The following is a 27,512-nucleotide window of genomic DNA, read 5'->3' on the forward strand; positions in this document are numbered from 1 at the left end:
TTGCTAGGGACCTTCCCAGAAGCATTTCGCGGACCGACTGTTTTGCATGAGAGAGCAGACACCTCGGATGAAATAAATGAATTAAGACAAAATATGTTGACAAGTGAGCCTATGTGGATACATTCAACCCTTTTTCTTACTTGGGACAGCTGCTTTGCAGTGTTACAGGCATGGTTTTAAATTTCGACCGAAATCCGAAATTTCGGTGGAGACCGACACCGAAATCGATAAAAGCGAAACGGTCATTTATTTCGGCCCAAATTTCGGAATTTCGGTCGAAATTTTGGTTTTTCAGAAATTTGACCCAGAAAATCTGTTTTTTTATATATATTAATTTAATATTTCACCAAAATTTAGGTAATTTCGGCCGAAATTTAATATTGAATAAAATATTGGTTTCGGGTTTTGTACCAGATTTCGACCGAAATTTCAAAATTTCAGGGTCCAAAACAAAAAAATGAAAAATTTTATGTTGGTTTGAGCCTTGTGTACGGTCTGAAACCGGTACCGAAACCAAAATTTTAAACCTTGGTTACAGGGTAGTCATAAATACACTAGAGGGGTCTGACCCATGGAAGAAAAGGGGATAGGAATATCACTTCCCAAAATTAAAAATAAATTTGAGTCCAATAATTTGTTTTGAACTAACAGTCTGTTCTTGAAATCCAAAACAAACAAAAAAATGAAAAATGTTATGTTGGTTTGAGCCTTGTGTACGGTCATTGTCTTCATCCGTCGTGACGAGTGATCCGGACCATCCATACTGCAGGGACCCATCTTGGATCTCCAATGGCCTAAAAATCATTCCAATTGGATAGTTCTACACTTGTAGTAGGACAAAGACTACTTCTACAAAGGAGCATAAAAGTGACTTTCCTTTTACAACTTTCACATGTCTTTGCATGAAGGCCCTTCTTAAGATAAAAATTTCCTAGGAAAATTCTTAAGTCTCCTCGATTTAGAGAATTGATGTAGTTATGGTTCAGAGTTCCTTTGTTTCATTTGTAATCAAACAATTGAAAAATAAATCCAAATAGAACATTGTTAGGCTAATTCGGACCAACAACAAGGGGGTCACCTCGTGATGTTATGCAGTGTGCCACATGTGAGACCTTAGAATTGATTGTCACCGTTGATTCCAATCATACAGTCTTCTTCTCTTCAAATAATTTGTATCTTTGGTCATTTAGGCCCTGTTTGAAGTGCAAGAATTTTCCAGAAAACTTTGGAAGGAAAAAAAATTCTCAATTTCGATACATTTTTACACTAGTAAAAAGACAAGTTGAACCAACTCTATTCAACTTTTCCTTAGGCTCTGTTCACTACTTTTCCCTGGTGCTGTTTACCCTGGAAAACAGCCTTTTTTTCCCCTGACAAGACCTTGACAAGCAGAATTTCTTATTTAAAAGCTGAAAATGACGTGAAAATTGACTTTTTCCCTGTTACTCAAGATTTGGTTTCCGATTAAATATATTGGAAATAGGCTTTCCAAGGAAAACGAAACCTTTTCCTTGACAGTTTCCCTGGATTCTTTTTCCTTCTGCCGCGTCACGTGGAAAGGAAAGGAAAGGAAAACAAAATCCTTTCCTTTCCTTTCCGGGGAAAAGAAGTGAACAGAGCTTAGAGTGGCTTTTAAAGTATAATATTCCTCTAAATTAAAGGCAATCATATCATTTTCCTTATTTTCAAATTATGATAATTTCTCTCTAAATTAAAGATAGTATCAATTTCCCACTAAATCTTGGAAAGAACAAATTTTCCATTACAATTTTATTTCTTGCAATCCAAACTTGACCTTAGTATGACAATTTCTTAGAAGTGGTGGTGTGTGGCCGTTCAAAAGTCAAAGACGCACTTAATTGAACGTTAGGATTGAGGGATTGACATGATTATTGGGTCCTACATAAATCTTTTCAAATGGACGGTTGAGATCAAGCAAAGGCATGGAAGTCCACTATAACAATGAATGGGCAACACTATATGGCAATGAAGTCATGGATTCATCAAAACTTCGTTGTGAAGATATTACCATTACGGGTGAATGTTGTCTCATGTGGCCAAAATGTACATTTTAAAAACCACTGATTGATGAACCACTGAAAAGCTACACTCAGGCCCTGTTTGTTTTGGATTGTGACGGTGAAAATGTTAGAAATGTTAGGCCCAGTTGATGGCAACCCAAAGGGGGAGGAAGGTGAGCTGGGTTTTAGAAAATATTTGCCATGGTTAAAGACTTAGTAGAAAATTAAAACCAATCGAGCAGACTCAGCAATGAAAACTAAAGAAGATAAAAATCAAGACGCACAGATAACTATAGAGAGCGAGGAGAGAATAGTGCACTTGAGATTTTTATAGTAGTTGAGTCCAAAACCCTGGACCTACATCCACTCCACCAAAACCGTCGATGGTTCCACTAAAACCTGATCTTCTTAACTTGGGTGAAGTACACACGGCTACAGATACAAGGTGGCTCTACGCCTCACCACTTGCTAATAGAGATGGATCTGTGCTCCTCCACTCGCCGTCGAAGACGGCTCCGTGTCTCCCAACACTTTCCAACAAGGGTCTTATGAGTGTCCTTCACCGTAATAACAACAACAACAGCAGTAAGGGACTTCCGGACACCTTCCGCCTTTTACAAGTAATCAAAGAAAATGAAAAATATAATTCTCTCAATTTGCAAACTAAGCTCGTTACAAGGTTTACTCTCAAATGATATATGAATTTGAAGCCTATATCCTATCCCTTGCAAACATTTCCAAGAGAGGCACAAATGGGTATATTTAATCAAAATAATCTTCTAAATAGTTTTAGAGTGATCATCAATTATTTAAGGGGTGAAGTACTTCACCCCTTTTTTCTAGATGAGAGGGGCAAGAACTAGCCGTTGACAGCCCTAACGACTAGTTTCTAACTAGACATTGCCGCATCAAAATATCAAGGAAGAAGACTCGATGAGAGAATTTCAAGTTGAAGATCAATATATCAATAGAAGTTCAAGTTGAAGATCAATATACCAATAGAAGTTCAAGTTGAAGATACCAAGTTTCTATTTTGTAGTTTGGATAGATTAGCAACTAAGCTAGGGTTAGTAGTTAGGATTTCTATCCTTATCACTTTCCTTGATTATGTTAATCTCTTGCTATCTTTATCCCTTTGACTGTTCTATATAAACACACATTGGGGTTGATTGTAATACATCAAAGGCAATCCAAGATTAATTCATCACTCTCAGAAATTGTACCGATAAAATGATCATATCCATAAACCAATGAATTATTACCGGTTGAAGAAAAAGGAAAGAAAAAGAAAATTGAGCTACAGGCCCAACTGCTGAAGAAAAAGGAAAGAAAAAGAGCAGGAACAAAAGGGAAAATACTACTGTGCCCTTGCTCTTTTTATTCTGATAGTTCCACTATTGCAAGCAATATTTTTTTTAGACAAACATCATATTTTCACACATTGCAACAAATAGCATTCGAACTTTACGGACCCCGGAACTTCAAAGCACGACAAAAAGCAGAAACACCACAACAAAGAAACAGAGAAAAGAAAAACAAAAACTTAATCCTAAATCCCAAACCCTAACCCATCTGGAACCTTGGGCACCCAGCACAATCTCTTATCCTCAACTGCCGAATCCAAACAAAGTCCTCCCCTGCCTCTTGAGTGCGCACACGACATCCATGGCGGAGACTGTCTTCCTCCCCGCATGCTCTGTATAGCAAACGGCGTCTCCTATGACATTTTTCAAGAAGATCTTCAAAACTCCCATCGTCTCTTCATAGATCAGACCGCTCATCCGCTTAACACCACCCTTCCGGGCAAGTCGTCGGATCGCTAGCTTCGTGATGCCCTGTATGTTGTCCTGGAGCACTTTCCGGTGCCGCTTCGCTCCGCCCTTCCCGAGCCCCTTCATGCCCCTCCCACGGCCAGACATTGTTCTCTAAAGTTGAGTTTAGGATTTGGAATGAGGGAGATAAAAAGGAGAGGAGACTCTGCGTTGGCGTTTCTATTGCATGCAATATATTCTTTATTGATTTGCCATTGCAAAAATAGGATGAAAAGGCGCCCCATTGTGGAAAGTCCCAAATTTATAACATGCAAAAATCTATGAACATTAAATGCATTATGGTGACTTTCAACACATGGGGGCCCCTTTCATCCTATTTTTGCAAAAGCGTCTTTCAGTCTAGCATTCATCTTGGAAAAAAACTCCTTCCAAAAATCGTTTCGAAGTTAAGATTTTGACCTGGCCAGAAATGTCCAAAGAAGGTTGAATTTTGTACTAAAACTGGAAAGTTATCTTTTTATCTTTTTTAGAACTGGGTTTTGAAACTATTTTTAATAAATCTTTTTTTTTTTTTGGGTGGGAGTTATTCCCTTATTTATATGTAAATCTTAAGTGAATGGACATTTACTTAGATGACTTTACATGTAAATGCCAAGAAGAGAAGAGAACTAGGAAGAGGCAAGAAGAAGAGGAGAAAAAAAACTAAAAAGAAATGATTTATTATAATTTTTTGACAATGTCAAATACTACAATTGCGATTTTCATGTAGAGGGGCTATTCTACATGGGAATAGGATGCCAGGATTTATTTCATCCTTGGACAGGCTTGATATCATCTACTCACGTTTTGAACACCTAATTGGCAGGTATAATGTAAAAGTCTGGTAGCAAATCATAAGAATAATTTATCAAAGGATTTATGTATCTCCACCTTTGTAATACTAGGAAAATCTAGTCTGAATAAATGCACGCGTGATAAACGTGTATGAATAAGACAAATTCTGCTAAAAAGTGTGCCTCTCTGGCTGTTCTCTCCTGCAAAAGTTAACCGCGAAGCAGAAACTCACTTTGTGGCTAACTTTTGCAGGAGAGAAAACCCACCTCAGATGAATTATATAATAAGACAAATTCTGCTAAAAAGTGTGCCTCTTAACTGTTCTCTCCTGCAAAAGTGAGTCCCAAATGTCTCTCCGCGAAATTGCTTATAAAATGTTCTCCTCTTCCCCCCAAAAAAGAGCCGCGAAATTGCATTTTTCTGTAAAATTGTCTTTAGACAATCCTTCAAAAGAAAGATTTTCTAATCCGACCCTAAAATCCAGTCAGGAGACTCAGGACAAGCATCAAAGTTCAAACCCCCTTGCAAATTTCACCCAACTCTTTTTCTTCTGCTCTCATTTTCTATCGAAAATAATCTCAAATAAAGTCAACACCGATTGTGAGAGGAATGTTTCAAAAGCTTTCCATATCGGAAATAGGGTTTTTCTTTTTCTCTTTCTTTCTTGTCTTATTTCTTGCTTGAGAAAGGCAATATGGATCCTTTGGTTCTAGATGATATCATAAATCGACTTCTTGAAGTTAAAGGGAGCAAACCCACAAAGCAGATGCCACTTTCAGAGGCTGAGGTTAGGCAGCTTTGCCTTTTCTCTGAGGATATTTTCATTCAGCAGCCTAATCTGTTGGAACTCGAAGCACCCATTAAAATTTGTGGTAATTCTTTGAAACCCATTTCTTTATTTGGGGTTTTGTAATCTGGGTTAATGTTAAATTGGTTCTTTTTATACTCATTTCTCAATTTCAGTGAGGAATTTTCATTGCCCAATTATTTATTTGGGGTTTTGTAATCTGGGTCAATGTTAAATTAGTTATTGTTATGCTCATTTCTCAATTTTAATGTGAAATTTTCCTTTAATTCTTTGAAGCCCACTTTTTTATTTTGGGGTTTTGCAATCTGGGTCAATGTTAAATTTTTTCTTGTTATGCTCATTTCTCAATTTCATTGAGGAATTTTACTTTAATTCTTTGAAGCCCACTTCTTTATTTTTTGGGTTTTGCAATATGGGTCAATGTTAACTTTGTTCTTGTTATGCTCATTTCTCAATTTCATTGAGGAATTTTCCGTAAATTCTTTGAAGCCCACGGGGTTATGCAATCTGGGTATTTAATAAATTGTTTCTTGTTATGCTCATTTCTCAATTTCAATGATAAATTTCCTTTAATTCTTTAAGCCAACTTGTTTATTTGGGGTTTTGCAATCTGGTTCACTATTAAGTTGGTTCTTGTTATGCTCATATCTCAATTTCAATGATAAATTTTCCTTTTTTTTCTTCTCTTGTTTATTAGAAGTCTTGCTGGGTAATTGCTGATGGAATTCTGTTTGTGGGTTTGTTGGTTGGTTATTGGGGATTTTGGAAATTTGGACAGCTTTTCTGAATTTATTTGGGGCTGGGAATTATTGCGGTTGTCTTGAAATTTTTGTCATTGTTCTTCATCCAGTTGTTAGTCTCAAAATACCAAAGTACCATTTTTTCTTGAGAGTCTGATTTTTGTATTACTTAAGCTTGATTCTGCATGCTACACCGATACAGTTACACTTTCCAGCTTCATGATTCGATGGTTAGGAGTGTGGTCATTGTTTGGAACATTTTTGCTCATTTTAGAATCCTTTTCGGTTTGGAAGGATACCTATCATGGGCTCACTGTTGATTGCCCATACTGCTTAATTTCCTAGGTTGGCTTACGGAGTATTTGGCTTACTTTTTTTTTTTTGAATGAAAATTATTTATTAATAAAATGAGTGGACAAATCTCGGAGGTCTGAGATGGTCAAAATACAAGCCAAATCAAAAGAAAAGCAAAAGCGAAAGCAGCCTTATGGAGGAAAAAAGTAAAATTTTTTAAAAAAGGGCTTATCGTTTCCTGTTCGGAGGAGCCAATTGGTCACTATTTACTAAACTTGAAACATGTTGAAAACTCATGGATTGACCCTCAATCCAGTCCAGGATCTCTTCAATCGCATCAGTGAATGTTCATGGAAAAAGCTCCATCTGTTTATCTGCCTGATGGCTGATAGTATTATCTGACTCGCCTTCCACTATTAGGTTGTCAAGGTCCCTAGAATCCACCAAACGGACCCCATTCAATAAAACTTGTTCTTCCTCCTCGTTCACATCCTATATCCCGATAAGGCTAGATGAGGGAACAACCATCTAGGAGAAAAAGGGAACGCCCATCGGAACAGAATTGACAACTAATGTTCTAGCATTCTTTTATTGCATTGGGCCCTGCCAAGTTTTGCAGAGAAATGTCGAGAATTGCCGATTTTGTGATTTTCACAAACATTATTTCATGGCTGCAAGAAATCGAGGTCGCGTAGGCGATGTAAAGACAAAACACATTCAATGCATGGAAAAAATGTAAGATTTGGCTAGGCAATGGGACATGTGATGCATGAGATTCACCTACATTGAGGACATGCTTGGAACGTTCTAGTTGAGGCTTAAAAATCCACAAACAAAGATAGTGACGGATAGGCTACAAACTTTCCTAAAGGGTGTGTCATGTATGGGACTCAACCAATTCAACTAGAAGGTGGTTCAAGCAATGTTGAAAGTTTGAGCCCAACTGGGAGTTGATAACTAAACATCCCGCATGGAAATAGTTGGGAATGGTTAGTTGAAGAACGGAAGAGGCTTTCTATGATATCACTGGGGAACACCATTTATGGATCTACATTGCAGATCAGAAGAAAAGAAATTTCCAAAAAGATGTGGAATGATCAAGGAAACAAATTCGATGTTTGGGTTTTCATTGGAAGTTACATTGAGAATCTTTCTTTGATTGATTTATGAGCTTCAAATATTTCTTTGATCGGTAGGAGATTGCACCAAAATGTCAAATTCATCAAGGGTTAGCTGAAAGGAGCTGCATCGATTTGGGGGAAAGGTTTGTATGAATGGCGCATGATGAAGAAGCTTCACAAATGTTTTCTTGTATTGAACTAACATGCGAGCTTGTCCCATGTTACCTATATTTAATTAATAGGAAAGAAGCATGTAAATACATTGATAATATTTTAAGTTGTTGGTGGAAACTAATTGACTTGTTACTTGGACTTTTGGTGCTTTACCCTCCAAATTCAAGAGAAATTGGTGAAGTGCGTCTGGATTCTAGATTGTCAAGGTACTAATTCTTGGTTGTCAAGGATGGTACTAATTTTGGATATTGAAGAGAAACTTGAAGAGGATGAACAAGTGACAAATTGGAGAGTTTGTATGAGTACTGTCAGGTGTTGTTTGCTGCATGAAAATTGATCATATTATTACCATATCGGTCGACCATCAAGATGAACCCTAGTTTTGGGTGAAGGCTTTCTATACTAGAAAGGGACAAGGTTTTTCATGTTCTCAAAAGGACTTCTACCAAAGTGTGATTGAGTAGGCCATCTAGCTTTTAAATGTTCTACTTTACGAGATACTTTGGTTGAACAAGATGGATTCCGTTAGGAAGAAGGAAGAGTATGGTAAGATGAGGAAGACGAAGAATATTGGTGATGATTGGTTATAAAAGAATGTCTTTCAAACAAGTTGCATGTGTAAATGAAAATTTGCAGTATCACCATCGTTAGAGAGAAAGAATGAGAAAAACGGTTTGTGTAACCAAAAGATATATTAAGTTGTCCCACTTGCTATTTATAGTAAGTGAGGACTTACTATTTATAGTAAAAGCAGACTTACTATTTATAGAAAGTTCGGACTTATTATTTATAGTAAGTAGAAATCTGATAGTCCCAAAGGCTCCAATCGAAGATCTAAACCGTTGATCTTCGATCGGGGAATCTACGGCCAAGATTTAGCTAAAATTATTAACTTTCCCGACCCTTGGTATGTTAGAAGCAACACGACAAACAATGAACACAAAGGAAAGAGAAGGTGAAGGTGATACTTTGGTTGTTCCAATCGCGTAACATGGTATGGGGATACATCATCAAGTTGAACCTTTTCTAGTATTTTCTAACAGTAAAGGAAACAAGTGGAGAGGAAGATTATTCTCATATTAATGAAAGAGTCATAGGAACAAATGGACAAGGAATCAAACCTAGACTGCTGGATAGTTAGTACGAACTCAAAAAGCATTGCTGCTAAATGTTTATCTAAGCTGTATGTGCACGTGGAAGTCCTCCACAGGGATATCATAATATTTTCTTAATCTGAATTTACAGCAGTGATGAAAAATATAGAGTTATTCTTACAGAAAAGGTTAATTGCAAGAGAAGGAATTAAATGGACTAGTGGCATAACTATCACTCTGTAGACATCATTAGTTCATAACACAACCTCAAAGAAGGAATCTTGTAAGTTGACATGTGTACCATTCCCGGATGGTCCCCAACAGATTTGATCCTTCGATCTCCCTTGTTATTTATTTTTTAAATGATTTGAAATTATAAAATTTTATCAAATACCTTTTTTGAAAATCAAATCGAGATCCTCATCAGAACCTAATCTGACAAGGACTGTAGAGTCGCCACCTGGGATTGGGCCTAGGTCCCTTCGTTAACTCTGTATAAGGCTTTGGTTTAACCATGATTCTAGGTTGTACTAGGTTACAGAGTGGAAGGTGTTAGGCCACTCCCGCCCTGCAAATCCTGGTATTAAGAATAAGATTTTGCAAAAGAATTTAAATGTTTCATTAGTTTGATCATTAGACATTCGTAAAAAGGTGGGGGTGGCACCAAGTGAGGAGAAGATGAGAGAGCACCGTTTAAGATGGTTTGGACACATCCAACGTAGGCCTTTGGATGCTCCGGTGAGAAGAGGCGACTCGTGCCAAATTGATGGAGTAAAAAGAGGTAGGGGCAGACCGAAAACAACTTATCTAGAAACAGTGAGGAAAGACTTGATAGCTAGGAACATAACAGAGAACGTGACCTTGGATAGGATAGAATGGAAGAAAATGATCCACGTAGAAGAACCCAACTAGAGCCATGATTAGAGTCGGGTAGATTCCTTTCACCTTCTTCATGAAATTTTTCTAAAGGATTCATTTAGCCGACCCCAACTAGTTTGGGACAAAGGCTTTGTTGAGTTGAGTTGAGAATTAGTTTGATCATTATTTTGAAATTTCGTACAAAATTTTTGTTCTTCTTTAATTTCGTACAAAATGGAACACTAATTTCGTATAAAATTTCATTCAAATTTAAAAGTTGAAAATTTCCTGGGAGTATTGAATTTTCGTTCGAGTTTTGAATTTTCGTATGAATATTTTCATATCAAAACTTATTGGAAATTCATCGAATTTCCAGAACTTCAGAATATTTTCGTATGAATATTTACATGCCTATATCACGAGTTTATAGCTCTTATAGGCTTTCTAGCGCTGCTTTCAAATGCAATGATTGGCCGCCCTCAGGTCTTCACTTCAATTTCTCAGTCCAAGTCTGCTGCAATTAGCAATTTCATTGGATAAGTATTGGTTGTCGTAGACTCCTCCCGCTCACGCTAGCTAGTCTTTTTTTATTGATCTTCTGCCCGTCTATCTCTTTTCGGTAAAATGTGCCCATCCAGGGACGTGTAAAGCAGCGGTAGATCAACATCGGTGTGAACAAAGCACCATTCCGTCAATTCGTAAATCTACAATAGCGATAACTGTCTTTTAAAATACTGTAGCAGCAGTCGGCACTCGAGTTCTTAGTACCAGGAGGTGCAATTAGTGCGTCATCTCTTGTCTTGTCCAAGTGCTTCTCACTGGCATTCCCTTTATCGAATACTTCGTGAATGGAATCTCCCACCTTGTACGTATAAATCTGGGCGGGTAGCTTTCTTGCTAGTTGAAGGTCTCTTTTGGTTGCTTAAAGGCAGCCTTGCAGAAGAAGCCATTTTGATTATGTTCTCACTCAATTCTCTGGAAATTTCGAGATCCAAACTCTAATGATGATATAAGGGGTTATTAGAAATCTAATTCTAACAAATTATCTACTAGATCTCTTTAGAGTTCAAATTATATTGAATTCCATTGAAAGCAATTGAGAATTATGGAAGAATTTTCCATAATTCACAATTTCTCATTGAATTTCAATAGAATTTGAATTCCAGAATCTTATTCTTGACATTCTAATCTAGATCTAATACATTTGGGTGAAAACCTTGAGAATTAACTCTAATTCTCTAGGTTTTCCTCTAGATCTAGGTTATTTTGAGCTTGAAACTCAAATGATCTTAAATAGGAACCCGTTTTGGTATGAAAATTGTTGAAAATGATATAATGGAGACAACAATGGTTCGGCAAGAATTTCGGCGATGCTTCGATTCCTTAATCAATCTTCCCGGCCAATTCAACAGAGAATTCAAGAAAGGAGGTTGAACAAGGCCTTTAAAACATTAGTCTCCTTTAAAATTCCTCTGGCGAATTTTCCAATCAGATTCCGACGAACTTTGGTAAGGTTTTCTCTTTTAGGAAAAATTTCGAGGGAAAAGATTCCAAGGTCTTTTTTTGACAAAAGAATCCTTAGAATAGAACCCCCAATCAAATAGAACTAAGGCTTATTTATAGGCACAAATGAGAGGGAAAATGCCCGAAAAAATTTCAAAAAGTGGTTACAGATCTATTTTTCGTACGATTGGGATTTCGTACTTTTTTGGAACATACGAATGCAAATTTTGCAGAAAACAAATTTCATCAAACTTCTAGAACTTCGCACAAATTTAATATTATGAAATCATTTTCGTACATAAAGAAAACGTACGAAAATTCAGCAAATTGTCCAATCGGGCTCAGAAACAGGCTAGCTTTCTGCTGTTTTGCTAGTTTTTGGGCTCAATCTCGGTGATCCCAGATATGCAACCTCAGGGCTATAATTGCAAATTGATTGGGTCAAACTTTATGCTGGGTCCGGGTGATATTTGGGATCAAGCAAAGGTTTTGGGATGGGAATTAAAAATAGACCATAATTCTATCATCTAGGGAATGCCAAAACTTACCCGGTTTTCATGCTGGAGATACAATATTACAAGGATAAGCATTACTTCTCCTAACATGGATTCATCATTGGAATCATCATCGCGCCAAACTATCATCAGTTCGATCTTGGAAAAATGGGGTGTCTACAACATGAAAAACTGCGAAGTTGAAAGGGTATCCTTCACCATTCTTCGTCTTCCTTGAAGAGGTATGAGCTTTCAATCTGAAGACGTTAAATTGTTAAATTACCACTGAACCATTTTATTATATCCAGGTATTAGAGCCAGAGATAATACAGGAGTATTGTCTTGTATACGAAGCAATCTCTAAAGCTAAACCAAGATAATATATCAGACTTGCTGACTATGGAAAACAGTTACCTAGCAATAGAGTGCATAACCTTGTCTACAATAATTTGGCAAGCCATGCTTTTTAGATTTAGAAGATAAACTTATGAGTTAGAAACTTAAAAGCTACTTTCAGCCAAGAGACAAAGATATCTCTGTAAAGTCAATCATGGCACCTATAGACAAAGATAGTTTCCAGCTCTTTTTTTTCTCCTGCTAGGTAAGCTGAGATTGAAACTCCGACCTCCAGGTTGAAGAACAAAGCCTAGACCACTTAGCTAGAGGCTCAGTCCCTGAAAGCTCAGATGTGCCAAAATCGTCTTTCCAAATCAGACGGATGTGGCGAAACCATGAGTCCCGGCGCAAGTCATAAAAATAAGAATAGAGATTAGGTTTCCGAGTTTTTTATTTTTTGGGTAGGTAAGCTGGGATTGAACCTATGACCTCCAGGTTGAAGAACGAAGCCTTGATCATTGAGCTAGTGGCTCAATCCCCTAGCTCTCTTGAGCAAGATGATAATCTCTAAGAACGCCGCAGAACACTATAACAGAAGGAATAAGATTGATCATTTGTCTTCCTGCTTGGGTAGGAGAATGAAGCATTTGGCTGCACAATTTGTCCTCACAGACCCCTCACCAAGAAAATGGATCGATGAATATATTTCTTGAACCTGGGACTGAAATCCATTTCGAAGATGCATTGTTTCTACTTTCATCAATGAGACATAAATATAACTTCGCAAAGGGAATCATGTCACCCCTCCTAGACACACATATATATTGAAGATACATTGTTTTTAGCTCTCTTGAGCTAGATGGTAATCTTTAAGGAGGCTGCGGAGCACCATAAGAGTAGAAATAAGGTCGACCATTTGTCTTCCTTCTTCCTTCTTCCCTAGGAGAATGAAGCATTTTGCTGCACAATTTGTCTTCATAGCCCCCCCTCACCAATTGACCCCCTCACCGAGGAAATGGATCGATGAATCTATTTCTTGAACCTGGGACTGACACCCATTTTGAAGATGTATTGCTTTTCGATGAATCTATTTCCTGTACATGGAACTGAAACCTATTTTCTCTATATCTGTCAGAGGAAAAGATCACTGAACTGACTCTAACGCGAACCTCAAGTCAAAGGATATATAAAGGGTCCCGTCTGAATAGAATAACCTCATCCTTATTCCTTGTCTACATTTTATTCTACAATATAGTGATCCTGTTCAGTGCGTAAACTATTTGCTGCACCCGTGCTGCCTGCTTAGGGTCGCTAATAAACATTGAGCGATGGTTTAGTAGTCTTCAGCGACAAGAATAGGCCATCACCAAAGAGAGTTACGGAATAGGGCCATTATTAGTGTTTCCATTCGATGAGCATATGACGTGGGACCATATCATGAGGCAAGCTCACAGGATCTTACCAAATCAGTCGTCTTGATCACAACTGTGTGCTATGTGGGATCCAAGATTAATCTGCGTCTTAAGAATGACTGTTTTGGAAGAAAATCAATGTCTAAGTCTACCATCAGACCATGTCAAAAAATCCATCGTGACATGCCTTGTCGATCTTTCTATTGCAGCAACTTCATTAATGATATGCCTTTCCTAAATGAGATCACTAGCTTTAGTCTGCATCCCCTAAAATAATAGGCCTCAAACCCTTGAGATGGATTTGACGGGTTGGGGGACTAAACTGTGCATTGCAAGCCATCAAAGACCCATGACAAATATAGAAATCCTGGATCACTTGATATCCTGAAAGTTGAATCATATAATTTATTTTCCATCTAAAATGTATATTTAGTTACCCACAGACCCTGCATCCAATTTATCATCTTATAGTTTCTTCCTTTATTTATATATGTACTATCATATACATGGATATGCACAGTTAGGTTCTGTTCTCTTGGTTGGATCAATGTTACTGGGATCGCCCTCCCACCCTCCGACCCGCGATCTGGGGTCGCCAACCCCAAACGTGGGTCGTTTTCGAAACGAATTGCGTTCCCGTACCGCGTACTGGAATGAACCGTGTTCCAGGTAACCTTGGGTTGGACGTAGGAAATTTCCAACATTAGGGCCCGCCCTATATGTTTTTATTGTACCTTCGGTTTCAAAGTTTTCTATTACTCACAGAAAAGAGTTTGAATCTTCATCTCTAATTTTGTTTTTGGTCTTTGCTTTAATATGCAGGTGACATTCATGGTCAGTATTCTGATCTTTTGCGCCTTTTTGAATATGGAGGATTACCGCCTGCAGCCAACTACTTATTCTTAGGGGATTATGTAGATCGAGGAAAACAAAGCCTTGAGACAATCTGTCTTCTACTTGCATATAAAATTAAGTATCCAGAGAACTTCTTTCTTTTGAGAGGAAATCACGAATGTGCTTCCATAAATCGCATCTATGGATTTTATGATGAATGCAAGCGAAAATTCAATGTGAAGATTTGGAAAGTCTTCACAGCTTGTTTTAATTGCCTACCCGTGGCAGCTCTTATTGATGAAAAGATTCTTTGCATGCATGGGGGCCTTTCTCCTGACCTGACTAATCTGGATCAAATACGAAATTTAACACGCCCAACTGATGTCCCTGACACTGGTTTGCTTTGTGATCTTCTTTGGTCTGATCCAAATAAAGAAACTCAAGGATGGGGGTTGAATGATAGGGGGGTTTCTTATACCTTTGGCCCCGATAAAGTCTCCGAGTTTCTTCAGAAAAATGAGCTAGATCTTGTCTGCCGAGCTCACCAGGTTATACATTAACTTTCCCTTTTATTATTTCTTCAATTTCAGCAATGACGCCAGTTTTCTTTTTCTTTTTCCTTTTGCCTCTAGCTCAATTGGTAAAGATTATGTTCTTTGACCTTGAGGCCGGGGGTTCAATCCTAGCTTAGCTACCGAAAAAAATGATGCCAGTTTTCTAAATTGATTTTATGCTTCTACTCTGAAGGTTGTGGAGGATGGATATGAGTTCTTTGCCGATAGACAAGTTGTGACAATATTTTCAGCTCCTAATTACTGTGGGGAATTCGACAATGCTGGTGCTATGATGAGTGTGGATGAAACTCTAATGTGCTCATTCCAAATACTAAAACCTGCAGAAAAGACAAAAATGAATGTTGGTAGTACAACTGCCGCTAGGCCTACTTCACCTGCAGCTGGAGTCAAGGTACGTTTAAGCTTAGTTTGTCAAAATGCATGATGTAATGAACTAAAACATGCTATCAAAAGGGAGGAATTGGGGGCGTACGTTTTTCTGGTTCAGCTATAATCTTACAATGAATATATCACCCTTATCAAGTGCACACACACACAGAGAAACGAATTGAATATTTTATTAAGCTTTTTAGTTTTCAATTTTTTTTTATTTTTTATTAAGGTTTTACGATAAGGAACTATGCTTGTGTTAATGAGTACATGATTTTGCCGTATACTGTTTAGGGCTTTTATAGTTAATGATCTGAATTTATATGAATTTCATAATTCATAACTCTTCTTTCCTTGACCTTGTTTCAAGTTAATGCAAAGAGGAGCAAGAGCTTAACAGTTAGCATTGCAATTGTTAATGAGTTGTTTGCTTGGTCCGGTTTTATGTCAAGATCCTTAATTATGCTAATTATGGCCATGACACCAAATTTAGGTTCGAAGCGTGTTGTTTGGCCAAAATGTTTCGGTTCCATGGGAGTCGAAAGAAAATTGTATTGGATTAAAAAATTACAAAACTCAGGGGCTGTTTGCATCAACAGTCCTTTTCCCCACTTACATAAAAGCCTCACTACAAAGCCACTCAGTTTCCCTCTTATTACAATATTATCCCTAGAAGTACAACCTACATGCGCATGGTAATTACAATCATTGCCATCATGGCTATTTTACTATTGTGCCACTCCACTAGCTACCTTGGCCCCCAATCTTGCTGATCGCGTCAAGGCCTTAGGATTCTCAAGCTTGTGCAAGATCTCCTCCTCCACTTGTTTGGCCTTGTCAAAGATTGAGGTCCTCATCACTATCCTTGTTTGAATGCAAGGTTTATCCAAGATCTGATCATCTTCCATCCCCTCACAAGATTCGAAGCCTCTTGTTGAAGGAAAATTGAATATCATCAAGAAAGCTTGCAATAAGTGCGAACCTGTCCCTGCTTTTGTTCTCTGCTGCAACCATTGGTTTTCATGGTTTATTTGGTTAAATCTTTTAATGGAAAATCTTCTTCTGTAACTGGATTTATCTTCCTTTTCAGCAGATCTGAGTGCTAAAGTCTAAACTCAAAACTTGGAAGTAAATTGCAAGATCCGAATGAAAAGGGTAGCACGGTTCACTAGCTTTCCTGAACTGTTCATCCTTTTTGCAATCCTTGACTATTCCCCAATTTTGGTGAAGCTTCTTAAATTTTTTCAGATCAGCAAATGACCTTCAGTTCCTTAAATTGTACTTCAGATCTTGTTCAAAAAAAAAAAAAAATCCATGTGAATGCTGCTCTAATTGTGCAAAGACCAGTAGCTTCATTCTGATCAGTTTTTATCATAGAAGAGCATTGCATAATCTGAATTCTGAATTTCTTGGCTAGTTCTTTAGATCTGAGACTAAAACATTTCTGTTAGTCTCTCTGGAACTGGTTCCTCTGTAAGATCTATGCGTGTTAAGAAGTGTTACTAGCAGATCTAAAGGAAACAGATCCAGTGAACTTTTGATAGCAGATTTCTGCTACAACATCTGTCACTTTGTTATGCTTTGTGGCTCTCTTCTGATCTACAAAATAACCTTGGTTTCACTCGAGTTTAAATAGGGGTGTGCATTAATCGGTTTAAACCGAAATAACCGACCGAACCGAATTCGATCAGTTATTTCGGTTCGGTTAAAAAATATATCGGTTCGGTTTTGGTTTCCTATCTTCCCAAATTTCGGTTATCGGTTTCGGTTATCGGTTTCGGTTTCCATCGAAATTTTTTTCGGTTAACTGAATAATCGAACAACTGGTTTTGATGAAAACCCTTAAATTTTGAAAGGGAAATGATACATTCATTTTATTCACCCCATTTTTTACTTGTGAAGGGTGTAAAATAAACGAAAGGGGTGTCCCGAGTAATAAAAAAGGGGTGAATAAATTAAAACCTATAACTTAGGTTTTTTTTTTTTTTTTTTTTTTGTTCACTTTATCTCACAAAAAAGAGAGCTAGGGTTTTCTTCTCTCGTCTCTGCCGTCTCTCTGTCTCTCGTCTCTGCCGTCTCTCTCTCGCCTCCGCAGCTTCGCCTCCCAACTCCGGCCACCTCTCAAGTACTGCGGCCATCTCTTCTCTCCAGTCTACCAACACTTTGCTTCCTACCACCATCATATTCCTGTCTATTTTTCTTTAGCTCTAAGACCTTCTCCACCAGTCACCAGATCCATCATCCCTAACTTCATCTCTACCCATATTCTCCATGGATTTTCACCACCACCATCTTTTCCTTTGATTTCCCTCATCAGCCACCTCAATCACCCTGAACCTCCATATCTGAGCACCCCTACTCCCATTTTCACCACCATTGCAGATCCATCTCCCTGAAATTTGTTAGATCCCTAACAACTCCCTTCCCAAATCTGTCAGATCTAAGGTATTAGAGGAGCTTTTAAGGTTTACAAGGAGGAGCAAAGGAAAAGAGAGAGCTGATAGCGATTTCCTAACCCTCTCCAGTAATTTTATCATTTCTGAGAAAAGGGTTTGCTTGGGCCTCCAATCGAAGGAAGAAAGGGAGTCAACTACACCAATCTTCGATTTCATGTAATTTTTATCTATTTTTCCTCTTCATTTGATTAATTTGTTGGTGGTTTTTGGGAGCTCCAGCCTCCATCAGATTCATCTACTCAATAAAATCTTGGTTTTTCATCTCAGCTTCGGTTAAATCGGCTTGGTTTTAACCGATTGGACATGTACTTTTCATTATTCGGCTCTAACCTAACTAACCGAACAACCGAAATTATATTTTGGTTTCGGTTTGGTTCGGTTAGCAACTAATTCGGTTCGGTTTCGGTTAGCAAATTTAGGTAACCGAAAAAATTCGGTTCGCTTATTTTCTGTAAAATTGGTTCGGTTAAAACCGATTGAACAGCCCTAAGTTTAAAGTGCATCATACATCAGATCTGAACCTGATCAGTGCCCTAAGATTTCCTGAGAAAACAGTCTCAGATCAGATCCCAATCCAGTGTTCCAGCGCATAGCAGAATTCTGCTATGACTGAACTCACATTTTGCTATTAGTAGTGACTGGCTGGATATCAGTGTAAAAGTACTACCGAAGCCTAACCTATCTCAAATCTGAAGCTACTCAAGACTAAAGACCCACAGCTGCCTAAAACCTCTAGATCTGCACTGTTCCTGTGTTTCCTGGAAACTACAACTCCAGATCTTGAGTTTTACTGAGGGATTAGTCCAAAAATAACCGAGTTTTGGAATAAGCCTATGTTCATTTGTTATGGACTGAATTACTTGCAAACTGAGAGATCATTCTCAGCTGTAGAAATTGAAATTATTCTCCAATAGAGGCTAGAGAGGGGTGAATTGCAAGCTCAGCTGGACACACTCAATATACCCTCATCCGAGAGTGGTTCTCACCATAGTTAGCAAAAATGGCATTTTTTTAAAAAAAAAAAATGCCGTTTAAAACTCCTTTTAATGGTTTGCCCCATTTAAAACTTTTACAATAAAAAACGAAACTCCGTTTTTTGAGGAAAACATTTTAAACACGTTTTTATGGCCAACTTTACCCTTACTATATTTTGTAAATTACAAAATTGTAAATGCATTTTTTTTGTGTTTCCATTTTTTTACTACGTTTTTTGAACCAAAACCATATTAAACTCGAATTTTTGCCGCACCTTATTTATTGCCAAACACGTTTTGCTCACTATGGTTCTCAGTTGAGCCTAGGTGGTTATTTGTTGTTCAGTGAATGCATTTTCTCTTCCATTTGAGAATTAGGTTAACCTGCGCAACGATTAATGTACATCACCAGTTCATAGTCTTTGCTCTGAATTAATGCTGTGAGTTTAAGACGTCTTATTAGCACTATTTGTTTCAGCCGAGGAGTGTTATTGAATCTGCAGCTGGTCGAAAATCCGATCTCATTACATTACATTACATAAGGGAATTCTAGCCAAAAGGATCTTATTAGTATAGAATTAATGCACTATCCAGAACTAGCTGGATCTTGACCGGTCTTAGGTTTGTCCTACCTCACTATCAGGGAGGACCATTAACGAAGCGCTCAGCTGTCTGCATTTACGTATATTGCCAAATTGCTTGAAATGATCAGATCTTGTTTTAATCCTACTGCAAGTGCGACACAGTTCTTTGCTGAACCAAGTCTTTTAAACCCCCTGTGTGCCTCAACTGCATCACACTAGATACGGAAGTCATGGCTTTATGGATTGAGGGCGACTCTATATACTATATCTTGGCTTTGGAAGGAAAGCATTCCTCCTTGGAGGTTGAAAAAACTAACTTTAAGCTTTCATTTAATTGTTCAAAAGAAAAATTATGAGCTTCTTATCCTAAGTCCTAGAGTTCCTAAGCTCAGATCAAACTGTAATTTTCAGGTGATGAAAGCCTTTGATCTCCCTATTTTTCTTATTTATTCTCTTTCGTTTGTTCTTTCGTTTTCTTGAATTTTCAAAATGCTAATTTTTTATATGACCATGAAGACAAAATGGAAAAAAGGGGAAAGAGGCATAACAAAGGGCAAAAGGTAGTAGAAGAAAAATAGATATAGTCAATAGCAATACACAACACAAACTGTACCATTAAAAAAAAACACATAAACAGTTAATCCGGTTTTATTTTCTCAGATTTTGCTCATTTTTATTTTAGATTTTTTTTTTCATTTTCTTGACATACATACTGGTAGTAGCCTTAAAGTTAATTGGGTTTTATTTTCTATATACTTTTGCTCATTTTTATTTTAGATTTTTTTTCCATTTTCTTGATATATATCTTGGTAGCAGCCTTGAGAGCTACTACATCTCCAAGGAGCCTTTGTCAAAGTAGAAGAGTAACCAAATGGTAGGAAAGATGGTTCAAATGGGACTTTTTGATAGGGGATTCAAATATCTTTTTTTGATTTGAAATTTTAGTAGATGGGTCTCTTTAGTATTTTAGGATTTATGATATTTGTATTTTTGGATCAGTTTAATTGTATTTTAGAAATTCCTTTCTTTGGAAGTGGACTTGGAAGTATAACTAAAGCATCATTTTTGAGCTTTTAACTAATGCATCTTTTTTAAGTTTGTATGCTATCCATTGGTTGAGCTTTTTTGCTGGTTTAGATCAAAGCTAGCAAATGCTATTGATATCGTTCCTCTCCTTTATGCTTTTGTTTTATGAGAATTGCATTTGTTTATTTTGGTTTCTTTTCTTTTCTGAATTAGTTTGTTGCAAGAGAGGGTTTATGGGCTCTATCCAACTTAGCTGGGCAAGAAAATGGCCTAATTTTGTTGATGCTTTCTGCATCTTGTTCTGGAGCACTGAAAGCATGATTTTATCTTTGAGTGGGAAAATTATTCCTCTCATAATTATGCATCCTTCTTAGACATCAAAAACTGCAATTGCAGCACCATCAAGCGTGGATGCATAGCCTCATTTGAAGCTGAAAATAGCATTCCTGGTTCGCATCTTAGGAGTGGAACTTAGCTCTAGATTTTCTTTGGGAAGTTTTAGAGCCAAGCTCTTCCGAGTGTAGGCCTGGATCTATTTTGTTCAACTTCAAGTCTTCAACTAATCACATTGCCTCTGATGGTGTTATTATTTTTAATGGATGCTATATTTCTGTCTTCTTCCATCAGCCCTATGATAATAGAAAACTAGAAATGTCTTTAAAGGACCCCGTATTGTCATGCATTGGCGAAGCGATTGGCCACGCGCTATAAATTCCATCAGAGTACCAGCTTCCTAATGTCTGATGAGAATCAAGACTGTTAAGTCTTTTCTACAATAACTTTATGTGAGCTGCTCATTTACTTGTTTGTTCAAAGTTCAAACCCGAAGCTCCGATACCGCAGTCTTGAGATATAGGAAAACATGCAAAAATTTCCGTTCAACAGGAGTCAAATTCAAGTGGTAACCAAAGCTTAGCATTTTGGTAACTAGAGTACTAGTGTTCTACGTCATGTATCAGCTAGGGGTGGAACTCGGGTCGGGTTGAGGCCAACCCGATCCCAACCCGAGTTCCATCCCGACAAGGTCCAACCCGAACCGACCCGAGGAACCCTTTTTTCCAACCCAAACCCGACCCGAGTTCAACCCAACCCGAGATTTTAAGCTTAGAAAATAAAAAAATTATTAAAAATGTGGGGTTTCGCTCGGGTCGGGTTGCTCAAGCCCTCAACCCGAACCCAAACCCAACCCGAACTCAACCCAACCCGATTTTTTTTCCGGGTTGAACCCGACCCAAGTTGCACCCCCAGTATCAGCCACTTCTTGATAACCGGAGTCCAATCAGAACTACGATTTTGTCAAGCCTTCTCAAGTTTGGGGAGGGGGGGGGGGGGGGTGGTGGGTTATGTGTTGTTAGACCAGGGGAACCTTTTGCCCCGAAGTATCTGTTATTAGGTTGGACAACTCTTTCAGTTCAGTATGTTTCAATATAACATACTTGTGGTAATACAGTGTGATCATTCCTAAATATTGTTTGGCCATCTAACCATATTAGTCTGCCATGCCACAACCAAGGTTTAAAATTTCGACCGAAACCCGAAATTTCAGCTGAAATTTCGGAAATTTTAGTTGAAATAAATTATGAGAAAAAATAGGCGCTGAATAGATTTCATCAGATTTCGGCCGAAATTTCGGTTTTGGTGAGGACCGAAATGCATTCCGAAACCGAAATTTGAAACCTTGGCCACAACTAAGGTTTTAAATTTTGGTTTCGATTTCAGTGTCAGTCATTAGCGAAACGGTTTCAGTACGAAATTTTGGCCGAAATTTTTTAAAATCACGGAAACATTTCGGTATGAAACCACAGCCAAAATCCTGGTATGATTCTTTACCATTGGTTTTCTTTTGAGTTTTTGCCTTTTTTTAAGAAACATCTTAAAGGAATATCATTGTTCTTGTCTTTTCTTTGAGTGGAGTTGATTTTTGTTAGGGTTTCCGTCGAATTCGACAAATTTTTCTTTTTTTATCTGTAAGTTGCATGTTTTGCATATTTTGACCAAATCATTAACGAAATTCCAGAGTTTCGTATGAAATATTTTATTTTTCCGAATCCAAGTGGATTTTGTTTCGGTAGCAGCCGAAATCAAAATATTTCAGACGAACCGTTCGGCCGAATTTTAAAACCATGGCCACAATCGGGTCCAGCCTAGTTTATTTTAGACACTTCCAAAAAAATCTGTCCATTGCTTGAGTATGTCTGTAATCTGCACTCGGAATCCAAGAGTGCTCTGTTCCCTGACCTTCCAAATCCAATGCAATTGAAACTGAAATATCCCATCGCCCTCTGGAGGAACCCTTAGCTAGCTAATCCCACTCTAGAACCCTTTAAGCCAGCTGCATGGCAACTATGACAGATTTGGTTATACGAGTCATTCGGGTTGGACGCCTTCGCCATTGATGTTTACTCGTGAAGTTCACCAAACTTCCCCCTACTGATTCTCAGTTGATACTTCTCCAACGTAGTAGTAATAAGTGTCTCTACTTTTGCAGAACAGTTGATTTCTTTCTGTCACCATGGGCATTCATGTTTATTTAGAAGAAAAAATGTACTCATTGAGAAGTTGGTTCATGAAATCTATGTTACCAAAGGTGTGTCTGGAACCAGATGCCACTGAACCTTAAATCTAACAACATGGCTTCACTCTTACGTCCACATAAATTAAAATATTAATGTGTCTTCATCCAGATTTTGTTCGAGCCAGGATCTGGGATGTTTCCTCTTACATTGCTAATCTTCTTAATGGCGAATTAAGATATCATTTGATGGATGCAGGGGCGGAGCTACATGTACCACAAGGGGGCAGCTGCCCCTCTTGAGTTGGGCCTAACTCCTTAATAGGACCAACTCAATTGGGCCCAACCCCCTTCAAAATTTGAAGCCTGCCCCCTTTATGTATAACCTGCCCCCCTTATGTATAAATCCTGGCTCTGCCACGGGATGGATGTATCCTAAAAAAACAAATGCATTCTCAAGTTTCATTCCTTTATTTTTATTTTTTTCTTTCTATGATTCCCATCTTCCATTTGCTTGTATTTCCTATTCTTAATCTGTTTGTTTCAGTGCATGCAAACTAGAAACATCAATGCATTCTCAAGTTTCATTCCTTTTTTTTTTTTTTCTTTCTATGATTCCCATCTTCCATTTGCTTGTATTTCCTATTCTTAACCTGTTTGTTTCAGTGCATGGAAACTAGAAATATCTTTATCAGCTTTCTTTGAGCACATGCTATTTTTCACTAGCCAATAACCATACTGTTCACTGAGGTTTGGATTCCCCCAGTATTTTCTGTTTGTTGGTATTTAGATATTGTATTCTTCTAATATGTTGTAGAAAAGTTCCATTGATTCTGCAATGCAATCTCTACTTTTGATTATATATATTAACTTGTGTCCTCCTGCTAGCAGTCTTTCCTAAAAGTATGGGACTAGCATTCACAGACAATATGGCGCAGTGTATTGTACACTCAATATGGTGGCCATCTGAGAGAGCTCAAGTTAGAAGAAATCCCTTCATTACAATGGGGAATTTAAGAGCATTCTCTTCTCTGTTTTACGAAAAATACATTAGGGTTTTTGCATGGCACCAAGTTGGTTTGGCTCTCAAAGTAGCTATGCTTGCTGTGTACATTAGTTGTTGAATATCAGGTTGTGATCAGTGTTCCATAATTCTCCTCCCAGAGCTTGCGAAAAATTGGAAAATTTTCATGGGTGCCATTCAAAAGCAGAGAACTGTGATTTTTCTCTTCTCTTCTTTTCTCTACTTTTCTGCTCCCACGTGTGTAATATTGAAGAATTCCCACTTTGGAATTGATAAAAATCATGGATGGAAATGTTGTGGAGCCGCTGTTAGAGACGTGTTTGCGAATCGTTAATAGATCTACAGTCAACTAAAAGCTCTGTTTGGAGGATGGACGCGTTTTGTGATTCGAATCTTGGCTCCATTTTCATTGAACTGCCATCACATTGCTGATAATTATGGTCTCTTATATTTCCTTTTGCGCAAAATTTTGATGTTTTACTGATTTTGATCAAACTCACTCTACAAATTATGGTTTGAAGTATTTGGGTTCTGATCTATTCTTGTAATCATGGATATAATTGGTCCATGGTTAAAATTCTTGAAAAATTCCCAGTCTTTAATGCCCTATTGAAATTTTAAATTTTGTGAGTAATAAAAAAGCTTTCGCATTTCTCGAATTAAATGTGAGTTTCTGAATTAAATATAAATTTCAAGAATAATTTGTCAATTTCTCTTACATTATTTGTAAATCGTATGAGAAATTCAGAATAAAAAAATGTTGAAAAAGACAATTTTAGTGAAAATTAAAACCACAATGTTATCTTGTTGTGTCTTATTTAGTAAAATAAGCATGTAGGATAATTATGTGTACGCGTTCTTATCCATATCTTCCCAAACATTTTCCCAATTTTTGAGTATTTTTGAAAATTTGCCTTGCGAAATTTGTACGCAATCCAAAATTTACAACCATTGCTCTTTGGAAAGGTAATTCAAAATTAGAATTAGCTCTCAAAATTTAAATTATAATCACATCAGATGTCAGCCAGTGTCTTAAATCTTGGAAATTCAACTTGGACTTAGAGGTGTGCCAAGGTGATTAGAATCGACACAGCCGGTCCATACCAAAAAGTCTCTAGTGAATCTACTCTTCCTTTTCCTTTTCTTTATTAAAACATGCAAGGTGCACCTTCCTCTATAATTTTTTCTTCTTCTTAACGGTATGCGGTCAAGTTGTTTACTGAGTTGTTGGGTTTGTGATAGTTTCGTCTAATTTTCTTTACTTATTGTAGCTGCTGAAATCTGACCTAAGGTTGAATGGCAATATGAGCAGTGCACTTGAAGAGATGGCCTCTGGTCACAAAGAAACAATTAGAAAACCACCCGGAGTTTGAGCTCTGGGGAGGCTCTCCGATACTTAAGTCAGAACTGACAATGGAAATATGAGCTCTTTGATGAGAACTCTAGAACTAACTGAATGCAAAATTGGGAAATGCTTGGGAAGCATGTTAGAGATCTCTAATCCCATCATATTAACGAGACGACCTGCCTCACTATTAGCCAGTCTCTTTACATGTTGGAAACATGTAAAGAGACTTAAATTGAGATTCTGAATGTTTTTGTCATTTTTATAGGGTAATATATTTTTATCATTTTCTATTAGATATGGGTGCTTTGGTCATTTTCATGAAATAGAGGCACTTTGCTCAGTTTTCATCAGATTTGTATTTTGACATTTCCCATGAGATAAGGATATTTTGGCCATTTTATGTGGGAGAGGCATACATGGCGATTTTCCATGATATATGGGTAATTTTGTCATCTTTCATCAGTTAAGGGGTTTCAAAATTCCTCCACTTTGGGTTGCAAAGTATGAAGTCTCTTTAGTTATCCACCATTTCTTAGTTGCATGGCTAGTTAGTGTGTTTAAGGCAACTTATTTCTACTACTACTAATTTTTATAAAGGCTCAGTTTCTTTCGACGTTAAAATGGACGTAAAATTTGTTTCATGTTCATTCTTACAACATAAAACAAGAGTGCCGAGTGGGGAATTGAGAGTTAGGTACTTTACCAATATGCCAAAAGCTCCAGAGTTGATGGAACACATTAGACAAGGCCCTTTAAACATGTCCCATACCAAGCTAGGTCCCACCTAGTCCCGTACCTAGACGGGGCCCCACTCAGGATAGTAACAGTTCCACTCTTGATTCCACACTCGGTCTCTGTAGCAGCACTCACAAACATGTCTTATGTCCATTTTTAAGTCCAAAGAAACCGAGCCGAAGGGAATTGAGAGAGGAGTATTTTATCAATTTTATGAAATAGGGTTTTTTGGTAAATTTCTAGAAGATAAGTGTATTTTTATCATTTTCCATAGATATGTATATTTTATTATTTTTCTATGAGGTAAGGATATTTTAATAATTTTCTATAAGAGGTACTAAATCTTATCCTTTATATCTTGCCATATTTATCTTTTCCTTTTTCTCTTGTCAAATAATCAAGATTAGCATATCAGTTTCCTTATATAAACGAAATAGACTTAATAAGGTAAGGGTTTCAAAATAGACTTAATAAGGTGAATTCCTAGCTGTCATTCAATGGCAGTTTCCTTCACCCTCTTTGCTCATCAACCTCTCCCTCTTCCCCCTCTTTTCATTCTGTATTCAAAACTCAATTACAAATCCAAATACAAAACATGAGGTATCCAAACGGGCCCTTGGGTGCACAACTCGGGTCGGGTTTGGGATTTTGAGAATTTATGTCTAGTTCAAAACTGATTCTTGGACTCAAAATCAATCCTACCTTGGGTGCAACTCGGGTCGGGTTCAACCCGAAAAAAAGGTCAGGTCGAGTCGGGTCGGGTTGAGTTTGGGTAGGGTTCGGGTTTGGGTTGAGTTTTCCCAACCCGGGTTGGAAAAAAGGGTTCTTCGAGTTGGGTTCGGATTGGACCCAACTCGACCCGAGTTGCACCAATCCTACAAGGGCTTATGGTTGCGTCAACAAAAGTTGTAACATATCATTACTCTTTCTATTTATTCAAGGGAAGTCCGTTCCGCATGGGATTAGGAACACGTGAGTGTCAAGGTGGCAAACGTGTCGGGCCGGGTTGGCACGGCACGACCAAATGAGGCCCGGATAGGCCCGCGGGCCAGCACGGCTTTGCACGGAAGGGTTTATGGGCCGGGCCGAAATCCTCGAGGCTAGGCACGGCACGGCCTGTGGCCCGCGGCCAGCCGTGCTGTGCCGGCCCGTGTTTTATTTATTTTTTTGAAAATATATGTTTTGGATGAAAATACCCCCCCAAACTAGCCGTTTGAAACAACTTTTGGGGGGTATTTTTGGGTTTTTCAAAAAACAAAATACATTCTATAAAGGGGAACCGGGCTTGCGGGCGTGCCGGGCCGGACCGCAGTGCCGGGCAGTGCCAGGCCGGCCAACCAAGCCCGGCACGGCCCGCGGCTTCGTGCCGCCGCACGTGTCACTGTAGCTATCCGTGCCGTGCCTTGCCGGGCCGCGGGCCGGCACGGCCCGTTTGCCACCTTGACGTGAGTGGCATGATGTTCTATAATTTCAACGGCCTTGATTGCACAAACATGTCCGCATCTGGGACCCTAGAATCTACGTTCACCAATAGTCAAAACGGTTTTATGAGTTGTAAATCCAGCTCCCCAAACGCAACAAAATATCGGAATATACCTTCTATAAAGATTCCCT

At 38.1% G+C, this 27,512-nt stretch overlaps 2 protein-coding genes across 2 annotated transcripts; one reads left to right on the forward strand and one right to left on the reverse strand.

Moving 5' to 3' along the window:
* Window positions 1-3,345: 3,345 nt before the first annotated feature.
* On the reverse strand, window positions 3,346-3,965 carry LOC143859312 (histone H4-like). The gene has a single exon (XM_077370040.1). The coding sequence runs from the start codon at window positions 3,938-3,940 to the stop codon at window positions 3,629-3,631; it is 312 nt and encodes a 103-aa protein (XP_077226155.1). The 5' UTR covers window positions 3,941-3,965; the 3' UTR covers window positions 3,346-3,628.
* Window positions 3,966-5,058: 1,093 nt separating this feature from the next.
* LOC143859188 (serine/threonine-protein phosphatase PP1 isozyme 2-like) lies at window positions 5,059-24,354 on the forward strand. Its single transcript, XM_077369878.1, has 4 exons — window positions 5,059-5,499; window positions 14,284-14,843; window positions 15,043-15,261; window positions 23,683-24,354. The coding sequence occupies exons 1-4, from the start codon at window positions 5,322-5,324 to the stop codon at window positions 23,704-23,706; spliced, it is 981 nt and encodes a 326-aa protein (XP_077225993.1). The 5' UTR covers window positions 5,059-5,321; the 3' UTR covers window positions 23,707-24,354.
* The last annotated feature ends 3,158 nt before the right edge of the window (window positions 24,355-27,512 follow it).

The sequence above is a fragment of the Tasmannia lanceolata genome, unplaced genomic scaffold (assembly GCF_043159265.1).
Source record: "Tasmannia lanceolata isolate RefF3 unplaced genomic scaffold, GAP_Taslan_0.1 ptg000029l, whole genome shotgun sequence".
Taxonomy (NCBI): Eukaryota; Viridiplantae; Streptophyta; class Magnoliopsida; order Canellales; family Winteraceae; genus Tasmannia; species Tasmannia lanceolata.

Bases quoted from the DNA above. Each gene is read 5' to 3' on its own strand.
- LOC143859312 (XM_077370040.1), bottom strand. From the start codon at position 3,940: ATGTCTGGCCGTGGGAGGGGCATGAAGGGGCTCGGGAAGGGCGGAGCG.
- LOC143859188 (XM_077369878.1), top strand. From the start codon at position 5,322: ATGGATCCTTTGGTTCTAGATGATATCATAAATCGACTTCTTGAAGTT. The intron at 14,844-15,042 runs GTTATACATTAA...TCTACTCTGAAG, and splicing joins TTGTCTGCCGAGCTCACCAG to GTTGTGGAGGATGGATATGA. The intron at 15,262-23,682 runs GTACGTTTAAGC...TCCTGCTAGCAG, and splicing joins CACCTGCAGCTGGAGTCAAG to TCTTTCCTAAAAGTATGGGA.